Source organism: Topomyia yanbarensis, chromosome 3, assembly GCF_030247195.1.
Source record: "Topomyia yanbarensis strain Yona2022 chromosome 3, ASM3024719v1, whole genome shotgun sequence".
Classification (NCBI taxonomy): domain Eukaryota; kingdom Metazoa; phylum Arthropoda; class Insecta; order Diptera; family Culicidae; genus Topomyia; species Topomyia yanbarensis.
Window position 1 is genome coordinate 270,273,885 of NC_080672.1, and position 26,576 is coordinate 270,300,460.

A 26,576-nucleotide genomic window follows, 5' to 3' on the forward strand; every position below is an offset into this window, starting at 1 on the left:
TTGATGTTACAAGAAAAGTTGTTGTTAACAAATAAAACAGTTGTAAATTCAACATTTCTACGATCAATTTCGATATTACTTTCTGTTCGGGTTGCCATCTCTATCTTATTCTTCTTATCTGTAACGACCAATTTCATTACTTGGATGAAAACCATTTTCAGCTAATTGGTCACTAGACACTTGTCAAAAACACTCAATTCGAAGAAAATCGTTTCGAATCCTTCTGGAACGAGGGCCATTGACAGGTCTCGTGCTCGATTGGAATGACACTGACAGATAAATGGTAAACCGTCGTTAGGAAAAATAAAACAACCCAAAGAATAAGTTCTGATAACTTAGTTTTGAGTTGTGCGTCGCTTTCACGATTATTATTGTGCCTTGCAGGATAATCGCTCGATATGCGATTATATGAAAGCTCAATTGAGATAGGCGCGTGACAGCCGCCTATATAAATTCATAGGCAGCTTTTTCCTTGAAACTTTCGAAAAGCACACAGCTGGCAGAAAAATAAAGCTCCACAGAAATCTCCTTGCGGAGCAACTGCGGCTATATTTGATGCGCCTTTCAGACGCCCGCAATGTGAGATTTTATTATAAGCGCGACAATAATGTTGTCAAAAACAAAACGAAATTCGACTCAGTCGAGGTCTTCCGTCGAGTATTGTACTTTTGAGTTGTTTGGGGTATACTCAAAATTAGGTAAATTCAACTTAAATTTTGGTAGGGTGAAAGAGGTATTTTGGGCCACTTTAGGACATAGTTTTAAAATTTTGCGAATAAGACATAACGACTGCAAAGGATGGTAAATATACTCATGTACAACATTGACTTACATCTGATCATCAATCAGACCTCTTAAAAACGTACACACAGAAAAAAATATTGGTAAAAGAGTGTCCCGCTTTTAGCAAAAAACAACCAACGCTACTTTTAGGTTGAAAGTAAAACTTTTAAATAAATCAAGAATAATAATGAAAATAAAAGTTTTCCGTTTAAGCCAATGAAGAATAGTAATCAAAATAAAAGTTTTATTTTCAAACTAAGAATATGGGTTGGTTGTTTTTTGCTAAAGATGAAAAACTCTTATTTTTACCAACATTTTTTCTGTGTGTATCATTCACTAAAAAATCAATAAAAAAAAATCATAACCCTCCGAGCTCTCGATCGAAGCAATTCGTTTTCTGGTGCCGTGCATAAAGTGAATAAAAATAAATATTGTCAGTGAAGGTCAACCATTGTTTGAGGCAGTCTTTGTTCGCCGGTGCCCAGGCTGGTGAAGTGAATACCAGAATAGCCGGAATCGCCGCTATATAAGCTAAGCATTTTTTTCTTTCATTTCCCTTTCCCCGATTGGTCTCTACTTCTTCCCTTTCCCCTGAATATAAGTTTCATCTCTCGTTTACACCACGTGTTATCCTCGTGCCTAATTGACCGAGGGCGAAATAACATTGGATGGGAATGATATTCCCATGGATTTACCGGATAAACCAGAAATTACTCCTTCCCCTGATTCCCCCAGTCCTCCCCGTATTAAAACATACCCAGCCAGTTCAAATGGACCCTGGGTGATGTATTTCCGGCCGAACACGAAATCGCCCAATATTCTAGAAATATCACGGGAGCTGACTGCTAACTACCCGTCCGTAGCTCAGATAACACGTGTTCGAGCTAATAAGATACGCGTTATAGTAAATGACCTCGAGCAGGCAAACCAGATTGCTCGCAGCGAGCGTTTTACGAAGCAATTCAAGGTGTATGTGCCTTGTAGAGTTGTGGAGATCGATGGGGTCGTCGCCGAACCGGGTCTAAAGTGCGAAGACCTGTTGAAGTACGGGGTTGGCTGCTTTAAGGACCCTTCACTTCAAAAGGTGAAGATTCTGGAATGCAAGCAATTGTATTCCGCAAAAACTGAAGATGATAAGACAACTTATTCTCCGTCAGACTCGATTCGGGTGACTTTCTCCGGGTCTGCTCTTCCCAACTATGTCCTCCTGGATAAGTTTCGCCTACCTGTTCGCCTGTTTGTACCGCGCGTAATGAACTGCAGCAATTGCAAGCAACTGGGCCACACAGCCACTTATTGTGGCAATAAAAATCGGTGCGGCAAATGCGAGGGAGAGCATGAGGATGACGCTTGCGGTGGAGAAACTGAGAAGTGTATTTACTGCGGGGGCCCTCCGCATGCTCTTAAGTCATGCCCGGCGTACAAGCAGCGCGGGGATAAAATTAAGCGCTCCCTTAAGGATCGCTCGAGGCACTCTTATGCAGAAATGCTATAGAATGCTTCGCCATCTGTCCCTTCCGAAAATTCCTTTGCTCTTTTGGCTGGCGTTGAGCAAGAATCTGACGACCCACAAGAGGGAACATCATTGGTTAACCCAGGGGAATCCAGGAAAAGGAGAAATCTAGCCTCCCCTACATTGCCTCGTAAGGGTGCCAACTACAATCAATAAATCCAACGGAAGTGATGCACAGAAGCCGAAGCAATTTGCTCCAGGACTTGGAAATATTAATTCTAACAAGGAGTACCCACCACTTCCAGGGACACCAAAAACCCCAAGTGTCCCCTTTTTTCAAACAGATACTCAGTCCAGTAGCGGACTAATGAAATTTTCTGACATAGTGGACTTAATTTTCACAGCTTTCAATGTTACTGATCCTCTTAAAAGCCTTCTGATACGTTTTCTCCCTATAGTGCAAACATTTTTGAAGCAGTTGACTACTAAATGGCCCCTCCTTGCAGCGATCGTATCCTTCGATGGCTAAGTCATCGAACGAGGTCACCGATTCGATCACTGTTCTACAGTGGGACAGCAGAAGTATCCTCCCGAAAATCGATTCCTTTAAATTTTTACTAAATAGTTTAAAATGTGATGCTTTCGCATTATGTGAAACTTGGTTAACTTCCGATATAAATCTCAACTTGCACGACTTTAATATAATTCGTCTGGATCGAGAAAACCCCTATGGAGGAGTACTTTTGGGGATCAAAAAGTGCTATTCTTTCAACCGAATTAACCTCCCTTCGACACCAGGCATTGAAATTGTCGCTTGTCAAGTTCTAATCAAAGGTAAAGACCTTTGCATTGCTTCCATCTACATTCCTCCTAGAGCCTCGGTAGGGAACCGAACGCTTTGTAATATCACGGAATCCTTACCGGCACCGCGGTTAGTTCTGGGAGACTTTAACTCGCACGGTACGGTATTAGGCTGTCTTCATGATGATAATAGATCAACATTAATCCAAGATCTTTGCGACAATTTCAACATGACCATCTTAAATACGGGAGAAATGACGCGGATTCCTACACCATTGGATTTATCGCTTTGCTCGACATCGCTACAGTTAGATTGCAGGATGAAGGTGACCCCTGATCCCTACGGTAGCGATCATTTGCCTATCGTGATTTCAATTGCTAACGATTCAAGACCATCGGAAACAATCAATGTCTCGTATGACCTCACACGGAACATTGATTGGAAGAGTTACGCGACCGCGATATCCATTAAAATCGAATCCACTCAAGAACTTCCTCCGGAGGAAGAGTACAAGTTTTTGGCTGGCTTGATTCTCGACAGTGCGAATCAAGCTCAGACTAAACCAGTACCCAGCGCGAATACCCATGGACGGTCTCCCACACTGTGGTGGGATAAAGAGTGCTCAGAGCTGTACGCGGAGAAGTCCACTGCATATAAGGCCTTCCGGGAAGACGGGTTACCCGCTAGCTATCAACAGTACGCGTCGTTAGAAAAGCGAATGAAGAGTCTAATGAAAGCCAAAAAACGCAGTTATTGGCGCCGGTTCGTCGACGAACGTGGAATATTCAAACCGTTGGATATTCGCTTTCGCCAAGAAGATCTGTCCGGACTCTGTCCCGGTATAGAAAACGTGCCGCGCCGCGTCTCCTCCCGATACCGCGAACGAAACACCGTTTTCGATGGTGGAGTTTTCACTTGCTCTCTTATCATGCAACAATAACGCCCCAGGGTTAGACAAAATCAAATTCAACTTGCTGAAGAATCTGCCTGACACTGCAAAAAGGCGCTTGTTGAATTTATTTAACAAGTTTCTTGAGGGTAACATTGTCCCTTATGAATGGAGGCAAGTGAAGGTCATCGCCATCCAAAAACCAGGAAAACCAGCCTCCGACCACAACTCGTATCGGCCGATTGCAATGCTGTCCTGTATTCGGAAGTTGTTCGAGAAAATGATCTTGTTTCGCCTCGACAATTGGGTTGAAGCAAATGGCTTACTGTCAGATACACAATTTGGCTTCCGCAAAGGCAAAGGGACGAACGATTTCCTTGCGTTGCTTTCTACAGAAATCCAAATGGCCTATGCTAACAAAGAGCAGATGGCATCAGTCTTCTTGGATATTAAGGGGGCTTTTGACTCAGTTTCTATCAACATTCTGTCAGAGAAGCTGCACCAGCATGGTCTTTCGCCAATTTTAAATAACTTTTTGCTAAACCTGTTGTCTGAAAAGCACATGCACTTTTCGCATGGCGATTTAACAACATCGCGATTTAGCTACATGGGTCTTCCCCAGGGCTCATGTCTAAGTCCCCTACTCTACAATTTCTACGTGAATGACATTGACGATTGTCTTGCCACTTCATGCACGCTAAGGCAACTTGCAGACGACGGGGTGGTCTCTGTTACAGGGCCCAAAGCTGCCGACTTGCAAGGACCATTACAAAATACCTTGGACAATTTGTCTGCTTGGGCTCTTCAGCTGGGTATTGAGTTCTCCACGGAGAAAACTGAGTTGGTTGTTTTTTCTAGGAAGCGTGAGCCGGCGCAACTCCAGCTTCTATTAATGGGTGCAACGATCAACCAGGTTTTCACATTTAAATATCTCGGGGTCTGGTTCGACTCTAAAGGTACCTGGGGATGTCACATTAGGTATCTGAAACAGAAATGCCAACAAAGGATCAATTTTCTCCGAACAATAACTGGAACATGGTGGGGTGCTCACCCAGGAGACCTGATCAGGTTATACCAAACAACGATATTGTCGGTGATGGAGTATGGGTGTTTCTGTTTCCGCTCCGCTGCGAACATACACTTCATCAAACTGGAGAGAATCCAGTATCGTTGCTTGCGCATTGCCTTGGGTTGCATGCACTCGAGCCATACGATGAGTCTCGAAGTGCTGGCGGGCGTTCTTCCGCTAAAAAATCGATTTTGGGAACTCTCATATCGATTGCTCATCCGATGCGACATTCTGAACCCGTTGGTGATTGAAAACTTCGAGAGGCTCGTCGAGCTTAATTCTCAAACCCGATTTATGGCCTTGTACTTCGACTACATGGCACAGAGCATTAGTCCTTCTTCATATACTCCCAACCATGTTCGTTTCCTAGATACTACGATCAGCTCCAGACTGCCACTATGTAACCGCCGTCGCCCGTACCACTACGGAAACTGAACCGAGAGCGACTCGAGGTCCGATGACTTTTTAAGGATTCCCCGCGGGTCCGAAGAATACCATCCGCCAATCCGACCTACTAGACTGAGGCGCTAATTGGTTTCGCTGATCTCCCGTTTGTCCGAAAGTTGCAAGTTTTGCTCTTCTCTCCCGGTCACCATCAACGCATTCTCTCCCCTGTCCTTGATACAATTGCTTCTACACCGATTTTGGAAATAATCCCCCCTCTGAATATCTTGACCAAGCATAAGTCTCCGATAAAAAATCAAATTTGTATTCCGTATTCCTACACTGAAAAAAATCCAAACGTTAATTCTATTTGCTTCAAACCGCTTAAAATTCATATGAAGAAGAAATGCTATTGTTATCTCGCGCACACATACCTTCTATGTGTCAACTGTATAAACTATGTATGCACACACATAAGTTATATGTGCATATTGTTATAGAATGGGGTTTTATGCGCCCAATAGTTATGAAATGTGAATGTAAGATCAATATTTCTTGTAAATACACACATTGGGTTTATGTGCCAGCAAATAGTGTCTATATGCCTCTGTTAATTGCAAAAATCTATGTGTAGAATCAATAGACATAACGTTTACTTTTTTTTGAGTGTAGTTTTAACAACGACACGACTAGACATTCCATGCAACATGCCTTAGAAAAAGTGTCTCGAGCGATTTACCTCCAGTTACCAGTATATTGAGTCACCCCTCGATGCGCGCAACAAAATAATTTCTTCAGCAACACTTCTTTGTTTAGCTGATTTTCGGTTGCTGTGTAGCAACCATGTTTTGTTTGTTTCGGTTCAGCGAGTTTTGCTGGTATTAAATGAAAAAAAAATTCCAACGGGGAGGAGGGTGTCGCCCTCGTAATGAGTTTTTTCTTTGTGTTGAATCAAATAGAAGATAGATAATAATTATTGTTGCATCTTGAACATCTCATCATGCCCAGTACCGTGCCTACCTGTTTAACCACGGATGGAACGTTTAAGCTTTTTCCGCGGTACGACCTGCTTTTGGGACGGTGGCTCAAGGCAATATAGGTCGGCACTGGACTGCCGGTAGCAGTTTGTGATAAACAGGAACTGTCTCAGTACGAGATCTGCGAGCAGCATTTTACGACCGTACAGGACACGCAACCGGAAGACTGTTGGTGCCAGGAACCGACTCTGTTCTATCATTGGTATGTAGATTGAGATTAATTTTACGAGTGAGTGATTGTTCCTTTTAATCGATTATAGCAACGGTGATTTACTGGAAGTTGGTAGCTGCCGGTTGTGCTTAAACTTTCATCCCAGTACCAATATGATTGCCATATGCAATATGCTGGAGGGAAAGATTCTCCCTTCCATTGTGTTTGAAATATTGAACATTCACTTTAAGGACGATGATCTCCTGTTGATGATATGCGGCGAATGTATCGCTCGTGCCGAAATATTACATTCAATCTGGGCGGCGTTTCTTGCAGCTGAGAAAGATTTTACGAAGTTGTTAGCGACTGCACAAACCTCGGCACTGGAGATTCACAGTAAAATTGTTTTAGAACATCCGTCCGTAGATGCGTTCATTGAGGAAACAGAACTATGTAGTATCGTAGAAACTGAGAAAGAACAGTCGTTACAATTAACACTACCTCCAGATGAACCATTGCTTAGATCATCTTTCAAGGATACAGCAGTAATCGCACCTAAAACAATAACCAGATTTAGAAACTCGACGAAATCGGTTGCATTGAAAGCCGTCGTTGGTAGAAAGTGTTATATCTGCGTAACTGTTTTTGAAGACGCAAACGAGTTACTGCAACATTTGTCGGAAGTACATGCCACAAACGTGGGATACCATTGCAAAGAATGTTTTTCCAAGTTCCGTCAGGTTATCGCATATAACCGTCATCTGGGCCGACATGAAACAAAGGAACGACCGAACAAATGACGATATTCAAAAGCTGTAATATTTGTGATAAAACATTCAGGTGTAACTCTAAACTGAACTTTCACATACGAAGGGTACACAACAGCCAGGGGATTCCTACCTGTAACATATGCGACAAGACCTTCACAGCTAAGGCAAGTTTGGAACGACACATGCTTTTACACACGCAAGAAAAACCTTTCGTTTGCGACTTGTGTGACACCTACTTTAGTCGTTCGCTTGATGTTAAGAATCATGTAAGAATGGTGCACAAAAGTTTAAATCCTCACGTTTGTGAGGAATGTAGTGAACAATTCAAAAACTATCACGGTCTTTGCAAGCATCGTCAGATTGTTCATTTAAACAAATCTCTGCCAGCGGTACGGTTTAAGCCGTATCACGTTATCTGTAAGCTCTGTAAGCGACCTCACAGAAAATCTAGTGAACTGATTCAACATATTCGACAGGACCACTCTAATGAAACGTATCCATACGTACAGTGTCCGGTTTGTCCAAAAACCTTTTTGTCTACGCAACATCTGAGTTGCCATAAAGAGATTCATACGGACAAGTACACCTGTATGTACTGCGGCGCGAGCAATGCGACAATTCACCGGCTGCAAACCCACGTCGAAAATCATCACAATGAAGAGCGTAGATATGACTGTCCCATCTGCAACAGTAAATTGTACAAATCGGCATCCGCCTTGCCAACGCACGTGCCCACCCATAGCCGCGGGAAGCAATACCGATGCGATATATGTCGGAAAGATTTTATGCGAAAGGATCAGTTGAGCATACATCGCCGGTGAGAAAGAGTTTATAGTAGTTGGGTTGTTAATGGAAAGGAAGTTTTTTTTTTGTTGCAGGACCCATACAGGCGAGAAACCATTTCAGTGTGAAATCTGTCAGAAACGATTCAGCGATGGTGCATCGTACTGCAAGCACAAGAAGCGCTGCATGCGGTTGTCTTTGAACAGTGATGTGTCTGTTTGAGGGGCGCTGAAGGCAGATCCTGATCAAGAAGGATTCACAAAGGCTGTACTATTGATATTGTTTAAATTATATTGTCTATAAGGGATACCAAATTGTAGTATGTGTAGTCTTTAAGAATTTACATCACCACAGGATTGAAAATATATTCTTCTCACTTTTTAATTCGGACACTTGTGATATTTCATAAGTATACCACAGGGGTAAGAGGGCGGACAACGGCGATCGGGGAAAGTAGAAGATAAAACTTGCAGCTTTGTGGCATCTGGAAGATAAACATCAATTAAATTCTCGAACTGTCTGACATCACGTACCGGGACGCCAGGTTACCCTTATCAATCTCGCTGGTAATCGTTTAAAAATGGGCTCGACCTCCAGGGAGCTCTGTTTTTAATTTCCAACACTACAGCTTCAGATACCTACAACCAGTTAATGCAGGCACAAATGTGAGGGTACTACGATCATCAGTAGGACTCTGGTGCGTGTTGGCAGGACTGTTTGAAGCTGTCCAACCCGGTCAAACCATTCGAAATTTGATTCGGACTCCTGAATAGAGTCAGTATAGATTCAAACTCAAATGCAACGACTGATTCCGAAACCGAATTGAGTTGGAATCCATACTGATTCCATTCAAAATTCCGAACCGGTGCGGAATGGGTTTAACTAGGAAGATGTCAGAAAATTTCATCAGCAAAACCAGGTAGCAATTGTCATTAGTGGTGAAACCATTTCTTTCAAAAGATTGGAGTGTTACTGGGGGGAGACGAATTTTATCGAAGAGAACGTTGTTCAGCAAACTGGTCCCGATCTGCGAATTATCCATGAGTCGTATCTTGATCGCTGAAAATAGTAGTAACATTAGCGCAATAATCAGATTATTATAACATATTTTAAAAATCAAGATTTGTATTGTTGTCGTGTATTTGTTTTTCCCTGCGTAACCAAGGGATGCAAGAGGTTATTTGGAAAAAATAACAACAGATTTTTCAGTGTTGGTAGATTCATGCATTTTCTAACGAAAAGTCATATTTGACATTACCAGTTACCTGAGTCACTGAGGGGTAGTCAGATTTGCGATACAGTTTTGAAATTCCAGTGTCTAGTCGTGTCGTTGGTTTTAAGATATTTGTAATTTTACCTCTTTGTTAATACTATTGTCACCCATCTTGTAAATAGAATTGTATCCCCAGTTTTAAAACACCGGTGAAATTTTTCTTAAATTTTTGTTCCCCCTTTTGTGTACCAAACTATTGTTAGTTTTAAGATAACTGTAAATATTTCCTAAAAACTATTACTATTGAATTCCTTGTTTTAAAATTTTTCATAAAAAAATTTTTTTGCCCGCTCTCTTGTATATAGAATCTTATTTCTAATCTTAAGATAGCTGTAAAAATTTTCTCTTTCATAAAAAAAATATTTCAACATTGTAACCTCCTAGTTTTAAAATATCCATAATGTAAAAACAAAAGAATTTGGCACCGCCAAGCTAACGCATTTGAGCCTATCAAATAAACGAAATGAATATAAAAAAATCAATAAAAATGGTATTTTTCATGAAATATTTTGGCGATGGTAACAATTTTGCAAACATATTATCGCCCACTTCGTGTATACTCGCAGTAATTTGATGTTGTTGAAATAAACTACCAACATAAGAATAAAGAATAGATAATTATCAAATTCAATTGTTGTTCTAGTTTTCTCTTTTGATTGATCCTATCAATGTGACTGAATCTCTGAATAAAGACTTGCCATATCAATCATTCCAATCGAGTATGACACCATTGGGCCATTGACGCGTCTCATTCTCGATTGGAATGACACTGACAGGTAAATGGTAAACAAACAATTAAAATGACGAGTCATTATACTATCGATTTAGCATCTTTAGTTCCTATTGACCATTGCAAGATGACGTGATCTAAATAAAAATGCTTGTGTCTAATATGTATGCTTATTGTTCTCGTAAAAGGTCACATGGACGTGAGCAAAAACGCGAGACAAGACGGACCGAATGACCCCCAAGGTCACATCTAATGTTTAACCGGCAAGGAAGAGGATCTCAACACGAAGCAGCAAATTGCGGCAACAAGATCCGATAAGCGGGCATTTTGAAGGATAATTTTAATTTTTACATAGTATAAATAAAAGTGCCACGGCTTAGTTATGCACACACAGCCATGTCAAATAAACAAAAAGGAAAAATATATTCGAAACAACAAGCTTTTCCGCTTACACTCTTCATCGAATAGCAATTTCGACAAGAAACTAATGAAAAGGTAAATTGCAGAAGCTATGGCAGAAATATGTTTTTCCCTACCTATAATATATTGTAGTCATAGCTTATTGTATGATCTGCGATGCATTTTTTCGTATAAATTATGCAATTTTACTTTCATGGATTAGTTATAATTACAGTAACATAATAAGTTCAAAACATGACGTATTTTAATTTAGATTTTCAAAGTTGCTCTCAATATTGCTATTTCTCCAGATTTTTCTTCATTTCGGCATAGCGGTTAATGAGTTTCCACCATTTTGTGATTTATAATGTTAATATGTATCTGCAACAATACAGTCAACGTTGGTACAGTCGTGATTCGCTTTTTGTTTCTATAACTGGACCGCTTTTTAGTTGAACCTCCGCTGGTTGGACCAGATCCTACTAAAAAGCGTCTGAACGCTAAAATCTCATGTCAAATTTGTATTTGAATTTACTTTGACAATCTATCTATCTATCTTTGACACTACTAACGTCTTCTTTGGAGAGTTTATGGTATTTGTCAGTCGGTCCAACTAACGAATCAAATTCGTTAGTTGAACAGAGGCTGTGGCCCAACCAGCGAATCACGACTGTAACTGTTATAAGAATTTTTCGATACAACTACTTCTAGATTTTCGAAATTTTATGTAAATTCGTTCAATAATCATAAAAAAAGAGGTTCGGTAGGCCAAAATATGTACGGTGATCGAAATACCTTTGATATCTTATCCTTGCTAATTACCAAATATTTCACGACACACGTAAGACGTTTTTTATGGTTGACCACCGATAAATAGGGTTGAGATGATGATAGTCGACGATTTTCGATGTTTCAGATGAATTTGACAACCAAAATTACGTCAATTTTTGCATTTTGCTGCGCACCTTGAGGCTCTGATTTGCTAGTGATTTGGAGGTTTTAGTGCAAGTATAGGACAAAAAGATCTAGTTTCGTAAATTTCGTTCGCCCATTCACTTTAAATTTACATAAAGCACAACTCTAGATTAACATACCCGCTATGGCAAGCCAAACGCAAGGAATCCAGCAATTATTGGCTGCGGAAAAGCGAGCTGCTGAAAAAGTGGGCGAAGCTCGAAAAAGTAAGTGGACAAGAGATAAGTCATCAGGGAAAAACTCAAATTACCATGAGTGGAAAAATCAATAACACAGTTTCGCTATTATCAAAGAATGTTTTCTGTAGGCTAGAAATGTTTTAACTTTTTTATCTTGTTCGATAGGAAAGCAGCGTCGTCTGAAGCAAGCTAAAGAAGAAGCTCAGGATGAGATTGAGAGATACAGACAGGAACGGGAGAGGCAATTCAAAGAGTTTGAAGCGAAGGTAAGCGACTAGGCATTGTGAGTGACCTTCACGCCAGTTAAGTTGCTGATTGCATGCACAATGAGCTCTAAATAAGTTGTGTGCGAGTTTTCGTTCAAATTATTTAACAATGGCATGCTGATTAATTTCGCATCCTATGCTCCAAAATAACGACGATGGCAGCTAACTTGAACTGAAACCATGCCGCGGGTATTAGATGACCAATTGTTACGGTTCTTAAAATACAAAACTTCAACTAATTCCTATCACTTGTTTGCTCTTTCTCGTTTACAACTCTAGCACATGGGTAGTCGTGAGGGTGTTGCTGCCAAGATCGATGCCGACACTGTTATCAAGATTGAGGAAATGAGCCGTTCGATTTCGGTCAACAAGGCTGCTTTAATCGACGAGATTCTCACACTAGTGTACGACATCAAGCCACAACTGCACCAAAATTTCCAAATTGTGGACAAGAAGTAAAAATATGATGGTCCGCTGTTTTAAAATTATGCATAGTGTAGTACGCTAGGCGAGTGCAGAAGCAAACCACAAAAATGCTGGCCAACAACATGAAATAGTAATTTTAAATCTATCATCGCCACTCTGAATGTTTTCCCGAAAGATACAATGTGCTGTAAATAGTTGTTTCCAACAGTTTCGTGTATCAATATTATTCACGACTGGCTTTTTTCGATAATTTCATACAGGTTCTGTTAATGATAAGGTTTTATTCGTATTTATTCGACAACATGTATTACCTACAACAGTCCCGCATCATCAGCGTTAGTGTTAATATCGTAAATCGAATTTAGGCAGCCATTACTTGAGATTCACTGCATGATAAGCGGAAACAGTACAGTGCATAGTATTTATCTACTAACTAAACAAAAAAGACATGACAATATTTCTCTATATGAATGTTTAAAATTAATCTCCTCAGTCAGCAAACAATCGGCTTGGGTTGGAATGCGATTAATGGCAATTTGTTCGAGCTGTAGTTGCGCAAACATTGTGAATCTCTCGTCTAAAATAAACGTACCTACATGCCGCATGAAAAAAGTCACATCAAGAGCTCTATTAATGTTTATTTTATTGTTGGGCAGTCGAAACAGTTCACAAGGAAATGGTTTTCTGTTATGTTACAATCGATTATTGAAAACTAACGTATGCAATAGAAAGAAAATAGTGCAAGATTATTGGAATACAGTACAGCCATGTAAAGTATATGAATTAAACCTATTACGAAATAAATATATCGTTATCGACAAACTTGTCTTTTTCAATGATCCTCTGCTAGAACTCGCAAGTTGCTTCGCTCTGAGGTTTTTCGAATTGTTATAGTGTAAATTTCCGAAATCATCTAAACATGCTTTGTACATGGTGATATAACATGATCCTGTGTGTGTTAATCTTCCATTTCCCACTGTCCGACAGTGGTATTATGAAAAAAAGTTTTCTGCATGTGGTTTGGTTTCCCCATGCAACTTCATTTCGGGATGTAGAATGGGTTAGATTGTTCAATGATCCATTTCAGAATAACAGAGACCTAGCGGTACATTCCGAGGTCATTTTCCGTCGTCAAGCCAATTATGAGTATCAAATCTGTACTAGTATTATCAAACTTTCGATTCCTTGTCACAAATAAGTGCGCTTGGAGTTGACACGTGTTTAGTGCATCTTTAAATTTTTGATTGCTATCGGGACTTAACTGTTTACCTTCTGCATACCTAGGGTTACCTAATTTCCCAGGGCACGATCTGGGTTTGAACTGACTGTCCGGGTATCCTGGGATGTCGAGAAAAATGTTTGAATTGTTCTGGTTTTTATCCTCCAAGCCTAACTTTTTTTTCGTAAATTCTTCTGATTGGCTCTTGTCTATGTCGCAGTTACAGCCTACCGCAACCATAACTTCAACATCAACTCCAACGTAAGTTATCTCTCAAGCAGAGTACGAGAAACAAAACCAAAGTATTTGAATCACGAAATCTTTCGAACATCTCTTGCATGTGGAATTTTTCTATCTTGCTGGAAATCCGCGGCCATGTTTCCAGTTCATAATAGAAAATAACAGAGACAATAATAACTATCATGGAATAACTTAATTGAGCGCTGTCTCGAGCTGGTGATTGTGGGACCACATCAGAGACTAACCTTCCATGTCAAACATTCTACATAACTGGTACTAATGAACGTCACGCTCAATGCGATATTACTTACTCCCACCTATCTGCCGCTTTTAATCAGTCTTCCCAAATGAACATCGAACACCATGTTTGCTCTAGTTCTCTGCTCATCCTACACCATCATTTCGTTTGCAAACTCGAACGCGCTAATGTGTACCAAAACACGAACACATGCTCGTCTGCACAACCGAACCTCATGTACGTACGCGGTGTTCGTACACACAGGTTCTTGATACTAGTTTTCTCTTTCTCTCACCCATCATCACTAGCATTGACTCATTCTGTTTTGTGTGTGCCTTTCTTATGTACGCGCACGGTGTACGTACACGGTGTTTAAACCTAAGTTTGCGCATCGTTCGCTTGGATTCGATGTTCGATGCGAATCTGTACATAAAGGCAAAGCATGTTTGATGGGAAGACTGCTTTTAATAGAGTGGACCACAATAGGACAATTACAAAAATTTGGAAACAATGGGAGTTTTTGCATTTGTTTCTATTCTAGCTCACAGATCAAGCGCCCAGGTAACCAATAAGCATTAGTACATGCAGTAAAGCAGCATATAATTTGCATTGTAGATGCTTCTTTCAGTATATTAGCATTCGTTATGCATAACTGTTGTTAATCAGCATTCAAAAAACTGTTTAAAAACTTCTTGTCGGTAAGCAGTATTCTGAATGCACAACAGCAGTAAAGAAGCATTTTTACGGCACAGCAGTAATGTAGCCGTATATTTTGTCAAAAGCAACTTTCAAATAGCAATTAAAACGGCTTAAATGCTAATCAGGTAGCCGTTAAGGTGCATTTTGCATGCTTATAGGCTCCCTGGGCGGTAATGCTTATCATTGGAGATTGTCATACATTTACTTTTACGTTAGGAATAGCTCAAGTAAGTTACTTAGGACCGTTGATGTCTCTACTTTACTTCAATGACGACTATTTAGTGCTAAAGACTCTTACACGCTCCTTCGCAAACCATTTAAAAATATTTTATCTCATCTAGATCAATTGAAAATTTCTCCAACAATAGCTTGAAATCTTCGCTTATTGTCGTGTAGAAAGAATCGCGTATGTGTAAATCCGAAGAAGTGCCCGGGTTGCGAATTCTTACGAAAGGCATTCTGGCAGAGTATCGCCAAACACGTTCGAGCGGGGCGTAATGGAGGGGGAGCGAGGGAGCTCTCTCTAAGATTGTCCTGGGTTTTCACTCACACGGATATAGTGATCCTAAACATACCGTCATTTGCATTTGAGTGGATTATAGGGTAACAGGGGTATTCTGGGTCCCTTTAGGAAGTCACGAGATAAAAATCTGAAAAAAAAATCGTATATTGAGCAGGCTAATATGTACGGCCTTACCTTTTGCGATATGTAGTGTTCTAAATAGTCAAATAAACGTAAATTCTTGGGAAAAATGACAAATCGTGAAAGCGCATTTTTCTTATTTTGGACCACCCAACTTTATTTTGAACCGTATAATCAAAATATTTTGTATCGTTTTTCCTTTGCGCCATAGCTGCAAGCATTTTGAACCGATCTCAAAACATAATTTGAACCATATAAATTTTCACAAATCTTACTTTGTATGTTGAATTTGTACATGATTTACTAAGAAGTGCTTTTCCGGAAACAAAGAGTGAACTTTTCTTTAATACAAAGTAGATACACAAAGCGGTGCCAAATCTATTTGGGAGCATGGCGATAATATGCTTTCTTTTGGGTATAACTAACAAATTGCGTAGCGAAGCACGGTGCTATTCGTATATTGCATACTAACGGATTATCATGTTGCCTATAGGCAGTTCAACTCATTTTAAATAATCGCTAATTAGCATTATCTCCAATCCAGCAACCAATAGCATGAGAATCGTCATTGTAGATAACAGTCTCTTCACCGATACTTAGGATAAGGTATAGGAAATTTCGATGTAATACCTACTTAAGGAATGCCACCGATTCAGCGACGCTTCCATAGCTATTACGGAGTTGGATTGAAGGACAGGTATGAGTCTAGGATTCGCCACAAGCAGGCAATGCGACCACGAAATGAATATTTTGTGCGGTGGGATCGTTAGTATCTCAGTACACGAATTCTTAGAGCAAAAAGATATTTATGTCGGTGGTAAAACACGATGATGAGTCATGTTCTATCAATGGCAATGCGGTTGATTTGGGTGCAACGCTCAACTCCTACTTAGCAGAAGGCAAAGGATTCTTCACATTTCCTTTCGATCATGTCCTCATGAACCTACCTAGTCCGAGTTTTCACCCTACAATACCTATCTGTCTTTCAATTTCATTGCTTTCGTTTCTCTTAGTCTTATATTTACCGAAAATAGCCAACAAAATCGATATAAAGAGATATTTAGTTATTTTTGACATTAAAAATGTCTTACTCCACTATCTGGGGCTAGGTATCATTCTAAAATCTAAACTATCTCCCATGTAACGAAACTATGTAAGGTTTGCACGCTTATAACTCCGATATTACTAGATGGATTTTAATCATTCATACACCAACCGATTCAGAAACACCTAACTTAAATATTGGTAATAATTTAATATCTCCCCAATAAAAGTAGACTTTTGGAAATTGGTAAAATTAAAAAGTTCACGAAAAACGGGAAAATTACCATTCGTGAGGCAGATTTCTCAGACACAGCCGTCAAGAGAGGGCAGCTTAGTTGCTCAATGAAACACGAAAAGTCATAAATAGAAGCAACGCGTCCGTTTAAATCAGTTGTTGCTCTTATCCCATACGACCAACATCGTCTCCGGGCGATGCAATAAGCGCTATCGATTTTCGGTAACGTTGGCATTTGCACACACTCGCACCTAGCAGCTGCTACGTTTCATGTCAGCTCACATTCATCGACGGTATAGGTAATAGATACCATGACTGCCACCAGGCGCTGATGATTCTAATCATGAAATGACGTGACAATTTTTGTATTTCAATATCACACTATTGAAAATAAGCAAAAATGAACAGATCCTGAAAACGTGAAAATTTCCATACATCAGTCAATCTATCCCCGGCAGAGCCGTCAATAGGGAGCAGGTTAGTAATTCAAACAAACACGAAAAGTTATAAATAAATGTGCCGCGTGCCTGTTTGAATCAGTTGTTGCTCTTTTGCCAGACAAGTAACATCGTGCCTGTAGCGTCTCGTACGACAGATTTGAGCACCCAGCACACTACGCTTCTATGAATGACGTCATCATCGACTATTTAAAGAATATCATTCCTCGAGTGACTTCATTCTCCCGTCAAACGTCGGGCCGTAAAGAACAGCAGTAGCAATCATGCATGTTGACAATGCGCTGCGATGAGTGCTGCATTTGATCACTGCTACCGCTGGGAGTGATCCGATGTAAATAGAGCGCGGCTGGAAGAGTTGGCAAACCTCAGTTGAAGCTGACTAATTGTTCCATTCTGCATTCAAGCCAGACATTTTTCCAGATTTTTTAAATTTTGCAAGATTTTTCCAGATATTCTAAATTCTACGTTAATCCCCAGAAGGAATGCCATTATGACAGATTTATCTGGCACAGCTAGTTTTTTAAGCCTTTAGCAGAAAGGTAAACCTCTCATTCTACCAGATTTATAAATTATAGAGATTGTTACACACATTTTTTGGAAATCTGGGTCATATTTTCCAAAACAAAAATCGCTTAATGTTCAATGAAGACCAAAATGTATGCCAAATTTCGATGACTTTGTGCTCGCTGTCCAGTGACAGATTTTTCCAGACATTTTTATTTGAACTGCCAGATTTTCTTTGAAAAATAGTGGCAACCCTGCCTAAGTGACTAAACCATATACGGTTAGTTTATAAATAGAGGTGACGCGTACCCGTTTGAATCAGTTTTTGTTCTTATGTCGAACGGGTAAGGTCATGGCTGCAGCGTCTGGGCACTACAATAAGCGGTAGACGCTATGCATTTTCGGCAGCGGTGGCCGTGTGCGGATTTTTCGGGTACCAGCACGGTGTCACAGAATGATTTGCAAAGTGGGTGGGCGGGGTGGTTTGAATTTAATTCAATACGGTGTGTGCTGCTTAAGAGTGTTGCGTTTGAAAAAAATATATTTATTTTCATGCATGCGTGTGCGTTGTAACTTGTTAATCCATGTTTACGCCGCTTTGTAGTTGCGTAGGGTAAAGAGCCTGTTGGTTTTCATGTTTCATATTTCGGTTATATGTTTTTTATCAGTAAGGCATCTGACAACGTGCTTCTGTAGTTATTGCACTGTTCAGCAGCGTAGTATTTTATATAGGAGAGTACACTCAGGTTTCTTTACGCGGATTTTGAAATTTACGCGTTTTTTTCAATTTACACGGTTTTCATTTACACGGCCTGTATCCCCTGCGTGAAAAATCTGAGTGTAATTGCATCGGAAACAATCACATTCCCAGCAGAACTTTTTGTTTTCTAATTTCAAACACTTGTTTCGTACTGCACACGACGTAAAATTTTAAAACAGAACTTACCGTCCCAGCAGCAGTTGAAGCGGATGTTCTTTTTCGATTCAAATTCAAGCCATGTCTTAAGCGTTATTGGACTTAAAATTGTTTTCCCAGTTTATCCAGTCAGAATATCTGTCCTACCCTATGTATTTAAAACACAGTTCTAATTGCGTTTTAAAGTATACAACAAATAGAACGGTTGGGTATACTAATTTAAATTTTAAAATAAATCTGTTTTAAATTATGAAACAAACCGCTGTACTGAAGATATAATTATGTCAGTCCTATTACCACATAAAACACCTATATAACATAAAACGCTGCAGAATTGGTTTAATAATACAATGTTTACACTACAGTGTTATAACACGTTTTAATAATTAGCAACAAGAAAAATGTCACCAAGATAGCATAAAAACCCGTTTTAACTGGTAGTGCGAACGTTGCATAACAATGTAATTTATCAAATAATTCCATTTTTTCCACCACTAATCGATCAAGAAATACTTAAACTTAAGATTGTTTACTTAAGTTCATTAGTACATTATTGAAAATTTAAATGGAAAATGAAATTTCATATTTCATGGAGAATCTGTATATTTCCGTTGGCGGGCGTGGGCTTCCTCATCACAGCTCTCAATATGGAACTTTTCTTTTGAATATATTCTCTGGACAGACCAGCCTATTTTTACTAGATCAATCAGCCAAATAATGCCAATCACCTAGTGAGATACTTGATTAATTTATAGATTACCGTTAAAAGACCTTCAATAAATTATGTTTTGATGGGGAGGGTATATAGCAAATTTTAACATATGAAAACAGGCGAGTGAGCAGGAACGTGAGTCGATATGTGTAATAGATAAAATTCATTTGCACGCTCTTGAAAAAGCTACATTTTTAATGTCACCGTGGTCGTGTCCTGTACACAACCCTTAATTTTTTTTCTCTTATCAAGAACTCAAGCGTGGGACGAATTCAGACGAATGACCGTTGTATTCAGTTGCCCGAAGGAGACTGAGGCCTATACTTTCCGTATGCTGATTGTCAATAGCAGAAAGCCGATTGTCAATGTGCAGAAAAGAGATATACGAGAATTTCGAAAATCTTTTGTCTTGGAAAAGGTGTACCCAAGTATAATGCTTATTGTATTCCACCGGATTTTTTTTGGATTGCACAGGATGACGATCACAATACATAACTTCAAAAAAGGACAACACAGGTGAAAATTACGAAATATAAGCAACGAAAATAAGCTTATTACCATACGTAATAAAATAAGAATTTTATTCTTAATTTAATGACCCTATTTGCTCTTTTACTCTTTTACACATTCCCGCGATTTTCGGATGGATTAATAACTGAAATAACTTTTATTTATTATGCAAAGAATTTATTAGACAATGGACATATCGTCTCGTTCTCATTCATTGTATGAGCACTTTTATTATGGATTCTTGTTTCATAGTGTTTCTATACGTAAAGTTCGGTACTGTCGGTGTTTGTGTAGCTTAATGTTATTAAATAGAATATATATATAGTCTTTATGACATACTGTGAAAGAAAAAAAATCTAAGAAATTATCCTTCGTTGTTATACTATCAAACGACGAGGGAAGCGTGGAACAAAAGTGGATGATTGTGGCTGTTTGAGGAAAATTGGCCGCTCATCATCACATGTTTGATTTCAGAGGCTAAGTACACTGAATTGGGCTTTTCAAAACAGATTTCATAAGTCATAAAGATGCTATTCAAAATGACTACAGTTAGGCACATTCAGTTTTATTGTTTGTAGGTTGTTCTCAAGTGAGGGGAAAATTATAGCGACACGAACTCTAATATACAGGCTTCCTATAATGTCGTGCACTGTGTTTAATTAGCTGGTGAGGCGGGTAGAACAAACGCTTTTTCATTATCGAATCGGTATTTTTTGTTAGCGTATTCATAACGATTACTGGATATTTCTCGATCATCAGCTAACTTGATCTTGTTACACAAATGGGGAGGAGATTATCAGTATGCATGCGGAAAACCAAGGCGCCGAAAAAATATCTTTCATTGTATCATTCATTTACCTTAGAGAACAGTTACAGCAAATGGATAGTATATATAAATGTTTAACATGTATCGTTTTACACCTGGCTTATACATTTAACTGTTTCACTACCCCTATAAAATTTGCAGCCCAAAAACTGGTACGCGAAGTTCTTCTAATAAATATGCTGTGTTGATCATCGATTAAAACAGCAGAGGGATATTAAGGAACGAATTTCTCCTCCGGAATGGCCGTTGGTGTCGTGACCGAATTTCGACGTTCGTCGTTTTGCAGATCCGACAAACTCTGCACCGAACTGGACCGCGAAGATACTTTGGACTGCAAAGATTGAGAAAAAATAGAGATCTGGGTAAACAAAGACAGCGCCCTAATTGCTATATGACGTGAGTAAACGAACTATGAACAACAATTCTAATTATAGTAATTGATGGATGACGAAAATCATAATAATAATCTACAGAGTTTGTCAAAACCAAATAATGAATCAATGCTTTGACTTTTTTTCCAGGATAATGGTCCGCCAAATTTAAAAACACTCACCCTAACATTCTCGTAGGCTGACCCAACTTTTTCCTCGAAGGATCGGAACGAGTCCGATTGTTTCATTTCCGAGATTTTCTGGGTCATCTTGCTGGTGATTCCACCGAAAACGGACGTGGTCTTGCCTGCCGTTGATTTAATGGCTGTCTCCGTTTTTTGATAGCTGCAACAGGGAAAAATAATAATATGACAGTGCTGGTACAGACTGTTCATACCTAGGTTCATAGAGGTGATGATAAAAAGGGATGAGTCATCTTCCTTACGAACATGTTTTTGCTATCTCAAATCATCAAGCGCATGCCCTTAAGGCTAGTTTTAATTTGGAAAAACATACTCACCCCTTTGTTATCCTATGTGCGCGTTAGGCAGAAGCCATATCAAGAGACAAAAACAAGCAAGGGGGAATATTTATCAATTCGTTCTCATAAGATCAACCAACGTGAGCTAGTAAATTTTACGTGTTGAAGACATCAAAGATGATAGAATATGTATAGGTATAACGGAAAGTAAATTAACGTTGGAAAACAAATTAATAGTAAAACAACACGCGGAAACCCGTTCACCACTTGTACATCCAATCACCGGAATATACTTACATTGGAGCGCTCGTAACTGCTGTTGTAATTTCACCAACTTTGTTCTCAACAGTATGATAACTTAAAAGAAAAAAGGACAAAAAAGGAAACCAAATATATAAAACAGTGAGGGGATATGATATGACCCATTTAACTTATTTTTGGCCCAGAACGAAGAAAATAGAATAGTTGTGATTCAAAGACACAGAAGACAATATCCTTCATTGCAATTACAGAACTGTCACAAAACGTTATAATACAAATTAAGCAGGATAAGCCGGGACTGATTGAGAAAAAAAACTACCGCTGTTGTTCGGTACTTACACATTGCTCTCCTTGACATTTTTTATCCCCTGGCTTACATCGTCAGTTATTTCTTTCCATACTGTGATGCCTAGTTTGCGCTTCAGTTCGCTTGAATGTCGCATCTTGGATTGCAGCACGGTACGCAGAGTGGTGATTTCTTCCTCTACTCGAGCCAGTTCCTATCATGTAGGATGGTTAAAGCCAGAGTAAGTTACAAACATTCAATTAACATTACATACCTGGCTCCATTCTGCTCGCTGTGCTTCCTGTTCTTCAACGGTCAGACCGGAGAATTCCTGAGCAATCTCAGCCGAGCTCACCGAACCAATTGGTGATCCATCAGAAAATTTACCGGAATTGTCTGTAATTGAGTAGAAAAATGTCATAATAAATCTCTGGACTAGAAATATGAAACTGTAAAGCAAAAACGGAAAAAGCCGTAAATTCAACGGGAAATCCATTGTTAGTTTATTGGGTGACTATAGATAACTGACATTAAATATAAAAATGAAAAAAGACTTCACGGCGACTAACCGCAAACCTCGGTCAACAGAAAATTGATCCGTTCCGCATCACTGCAAAGTAGTGGAAATTTGCAAAAACGATAAGAAAACGAAGAATGGCTCATTGCATATTGGTAACACGTTTACTACATACTACTTGTTACACACTGAGTGACAATTAATACTGCATGTGCAGCTTCAGAAAGCGATTTCTTACTTATAATCACTTTTAGACATATTTGTACAACTAATCCTAACCGTTTGTATTTATCTGAAATAACTAGATGAGATAGATCATTATAGTCTTCGACGAAATTGTGAAGCTGCTTTTTCCACCAAATTTGCCGAGGACGTCAAATTTATAATAGCCATGCTTTCATTTCACAATCATCTTGCTGTTGTACTAGTGTGTGTTTTTGAAGTAGGGGAGACCGGGGCTAGTTGACGGTGTTTTCAGTTTTCATTTTTTATCGCGCTGATGCAGGTAGATGTTGCAAAATATAACACTTTGCATGAGAGGGCAGACTGTTGGTAACTTCTCTGAATTTTCTTAAATTGTCTCCATTGTTGGAGATCAAATATCTGATGCGGAAAACCCGCCAACTTACCCCGGCCCCGGGGTAAGTTGGCGGTAAGTCTGGATATACAGTAGGATTCCGTTTTTGGCAACAATTTTATTTTTTTCAGTTGCCAAAACCGGAACCGTGCCAAAAATGGTACCTTATTTTTAAAGTTAGGATTTTCAATTTACGACTTCAAAAATGTTTCAAGGATTTTTAATCATATGTGAAATGAAATGAGATGAAAGAAAAAATATGCAAATTCAATTTTATTCATAATTATCAAATTCAGATGTCGTACAATGGGGCAAGCTTTCGACGCTCAAAACCTCTACCGCCCTGGGTATATATCCTGGAGGATTAGTGTCTTTAGCAAAGCATCTTAGATGGAAATGATCATTATTTTGACAACTTTGGTTTTAATCTAGATAAGTAGAAACTGATCTAGATCAGTTATATCTTTTGATAGAGGTGTTCTATCAAAAAACTGTCTTCGGCAAAGTTGTTTGTTTTGATATTTCTAACACATGCACTGAAGACATTTATACTTTATAACCTATGTAGATGGCGCTACATGACATTTAAAAAAATACTCGAGAAAATGAATTTTAACATTTGTTTATGAAAAATATATCTAGAAATAAATATTTTATTCCTAAATATTCGATATACAATATACAATAATAAAAATGCTTAAAAGAGTGATAAATGTTATCATGATATTTTAAGGTCGTTTTGATCAAATATATTAAAAAATATGTTCCACAAAATTTGTAATAACCCACGAAGCGGCAGATGGCGGCAGCTGGAATTTTGTTTGTGACTTGTTAAAAACCTTTAACTTTATAACCACGAAGAGAAAAAGTGGGGCAAGGTAAGCCTTTTGCAGACAAATGAAATGAGGAAAAAAATATAATATATTCAAATATTTTCTTGTTTTCGAATTCAAATATAATATTTCGTACTGAGAATAAATTTATCAAGTAATTTATAAAGTAATCTTATTTAAATCACTGCTGTGTCTAGTCCTTTCTTCAGTTTTCCGAATTGTAGTTCAGTCATAAGGCTATGCTTATTCTTCGCAAGAAACGTTTATCAGTCAGTTGTCAAAATAATGCTCATTTTCATCCAAGATACTTTTCCGAAGACACAAATCCTTCAGGATACATACCCAGGGCGCTAGAGAATTTGAGCGTCGAAAGTAGCATTCTGCCCACTGTGCCGTCCTGTAGAATTCTCACAATCTTCGCGCACTTCTCGAGTGCAACTCCCCTCATTACGAATATGTAAAATAGCATTTAATTCGAATCGCTTTTCTTCGGCCCACTGAACGTCAAAACTTGAACAATTCACTGAATGGTAGTGTTGATTTCGCTCCTGGGGCTGTTATGTATTCTTTCTGAAAATTATTGAACAATTTTGTTTAAAAAACACAGCTCGTTTAAAAACCAAATAAATTTATTGCTTCTCCATAACTAACCAATCGTTGATCTTTCAAATGGAATTGATAGAACGAAAATCGAACTGCAATGCTTGATGATATTTAGGCTTGAAGAAAGTCATTTTTGTTGTAAAAATCACTTGCAACTTGTCCATATTATACATAAATAATGCATCTCTACAGTTATTGTAATGATTAAACACAACACGTCTAGTGTAAAATATAGGTAACCCTTAAATGCATAACACTGTTGTAAAACAACATTGCGAAAAACATCTCAAAATTATCACAGTAATGTATTGAAGCTATGAGACAATTTTCACAATATTAAAAAAAATTGATTTGCGCCTTTGAGGTTTAATATGACTCCCATGTTTGTAAATGAAGTCAAATAATGTGATATCAATTGATACAAAAATATCTATTGCACATTTTTAAAAGACTTATTATGACCAACAAAAATGTTGCCAAAAACGGAACCCATTTGTTGCCAAAATCGGAGTGTGCCAAAAAGGGAGCATGCCAAAAACGCGTGTGCGCGATCGTATGTCGCGTGTGCTAACGTGTATGTAACTTCACGTGTATAAATTCTATTTCATAACCATGTGCCTTTCGCATATTCGCGTGTGTTCTTGGATAATCGCGCGCGGACCGTGAGTCTAATACTTTATGTTTTGGTGTACTGCTAAGATGCCAAAAGAGTGTGAGATCTTCCATATCCCTAGAGTGCCCGGTGATGTCGCCATGGAACGTGTTGTCTAGTGGATATGCGCTTTATTTTTTTTTTGGTCCAACTGAATGTATGGACCTAAATTATTAGGACAGAGAGTAATGGTTTCCGGACGTGACCGATTTAGGGGACAACGTTTGCACGCCTCATGTAACTTTTAACAGCTCGTCGTTTGAAAAATCCTACGATGTTCGCTCAAAAAACTCACTTGAATACTTTAAATGTCCTAAGGGGCCATTCATATACCACGTAGAAAATTTGGGGGAAGGTAGGGGGTACGAAAAAGTCCACGCTTGTCCATGGAGAGGGGGGTATAGAAATAGTCCACATGGACTCATACTTACAATTTTTTCATGACGAGTGCGTAAAACGAATTGGCATCATTGGCATATGAGCGTTTGATGTTTTCCTTCGAATCATCCCAAAACTGGGCAACACTTATGTGGTTTTTGTCTGAAGCGAAACTGAGTCAGTTTCTAACCCCAACTGCTGTCAAAATGTATGAACTGACAGCGGTTGGGGTTAGAACCTGACTCAGTTTCGGGTTCAAGCGAAATCGCCATTAAAAAGCTCCAAACAGCATAGCATGTGCATGGCACAAAATCAGTAGATATCCAGAAACACTTGATTTAATCTTGTATATCGTTTTCAACAACTATTTTAGAATCATTATAAATTTTGTTGTTGATTTTTTGAGGCAATTGAAGTTCGTAGTTTATTTAAATTTTGTGGCACTATGATTGTTGCAAAAAATAGGCATACAATTTTTAATGTTTGTAATTTTCACAAATGTCTGAGAAACCTACAAAGTTTCAACTATGTTTTTATTCGATTCTTTCGGTTACAGCCAGTATCAGTCAGTCCATAACGCGCATTATTTCTTACAAAACAGCATCATATAGCATACCGTTCAAAAGGTCTACATCTTCTTTCCAGAAATGTTAAAAAATCGAAAATCAGTTTAAAATGATAGCGCAGCTAAGTTTTTAGTGCAGAAAGTTTTAAAAAATGGATTTTTTGTTACAAATCAAGATTTTTAGAGTATATTAAACTGGCCAAACGTGGTTTTGTGTAACTTTTGAATAGACCTACAACCAATACTAGGTCACTTGAACAGTTCGTTCAATGTTTGATTTTTGTAGCAGCATGTTATTAGTTTATCTTTCGGCATAAATCTTTACATGTAGAAACCAGAAATACCACAGCTCCAGATTCCTCTCGGCGACAACCAGCGTTGCCAATGTTCCAGATTTATCTGGGATCTTCCAGTTTTTTTCCCAACTGAACAGACAGAC

The 26,576-nt window shown here is 38.8% G+C and overlaps 3 protein-coding genes across 5 annotated transcripts in view; 2 read left to right on the forward strand and 1 right to left on the reverse strand.

The window, feature by feature from the left end:
• Nucleotides 1-6,109: 6,109 nt before the first annotated feature.
• On the forward strand, nt 6,110-8,595 carry LOC131690961 (gastrula zinc finger protein XlCGF28.1-like). The gene is made up of 3 exons (XM_058977064.1): nt 6,110-6,619; nt 6,678-8,155; nt 8,217-8,595. Exons 2-3 carry the CDS (start codon nt 7,365-7,367, stop codon nt 8,341-8,343), a joined length of 918 nt encoding a protein of 305 aa, XP_058833047.1. The 5' UTR covers nt 6,110-6,619; nt 6,678-7,364; the 3' UTR covers nt 8,344-8,595.
• Nucleotides 8,596-11,468: 2,873 nt separating this feature from the next.
• Nucleotides 11,469-13,191, forward strand: LOC131691149 (V-type proton ATPase subunit G-like). Its single transcript, XM_058977350.1, has 3 exons — nt 11,469-11,704; nt 11,843-11,943; nt 12,223-13,191. Exons 1-3 carry the CDS (start codon nt 11,623-11,625, stop codon nt 12,400-12,402), a joined length of 363 nt encoding a protein of 120 aa, XP_058833333.1. The 5' UTR covers nt 11,469-11,622; the 3' UTR covers nt 12,403-13,191.
• Nucleotides 13,192-19,942: 6,751 nt separating this feature from the next.
• Nucleotides 19,943-26,576, reverse strand: part of LOC131689963 (tumor protein D52) — a 32,797-nt gene continuing 26,163 nt past the window's right edge. For 2 of the 3 annotated variants that reach the window (XM_058975382.1, XM_058975380.1), the window contains exons 2-6: nt 22,287-22,408; nt 22,066-22,226; nt 21,763-21,822; nt 21,167-21,329; nt 19,943-20,944 (exon numbers count right to left, since the gene is read on the reverse strand). In XM_058975382.1, coding sequence (XP_058831365.1) covers nt 20,828-20,944; nt 21,167-21,329; nt 21,763-21,822; nt 22,066-22,226; nt 22,287-22,408 — 623 coding nt within the window. In that variant the 3' untranslated portion in view covers nt 19,943-20,827. The remainder of the gene's footprint in view (nt 20,945-21,166; nt 21,330-21,762; nt 21,823-22,065; nt 22,227-22,286; nt 22,409-26,576) is intronic. The other variant, XM_058975381.1, reaches the window with a different exon arrangement.

Bases quoted from the DNA above. Each gene is read 5' to 3' on its own strand.
- LOC131690961 (XM_058977064.1), top strand. From the start codon at position 7,365: ATGACGATATTCAAAAGCTGTAATATTTGTGATAAAACATTCAGGTGT. The intron at 8,156-8,216 runs GTGAGAAAGAGT...TTTTTGTTGCAG, and splicing joins CAGTTGAGCATACATCGCCG to GACCCATACAGGCGAGAAAC.
- LOC131691149 (XM_058977350.1), top strand. From the start codon at position 11,623: ATGGCAAGCCAAACGCAAGGAATCCAGCAATTATTGGCTGCGGAAAAG. The intron at 11,705-11,842 runs GTAAGTGGACAA...CTTGTTCGATAG, and splicing joins AGTGGGCGAAGCTCGAAAAA to GAAAGCAGCGTCGTCTGAAG. The intron at 11,944-12,222 runs GTAAGCGACTAG...TTACAACTCTAG, and splicing joins TCAAAGAGTTTGAAGCGAAG to CACATGGGTAGTCGTGAGGG.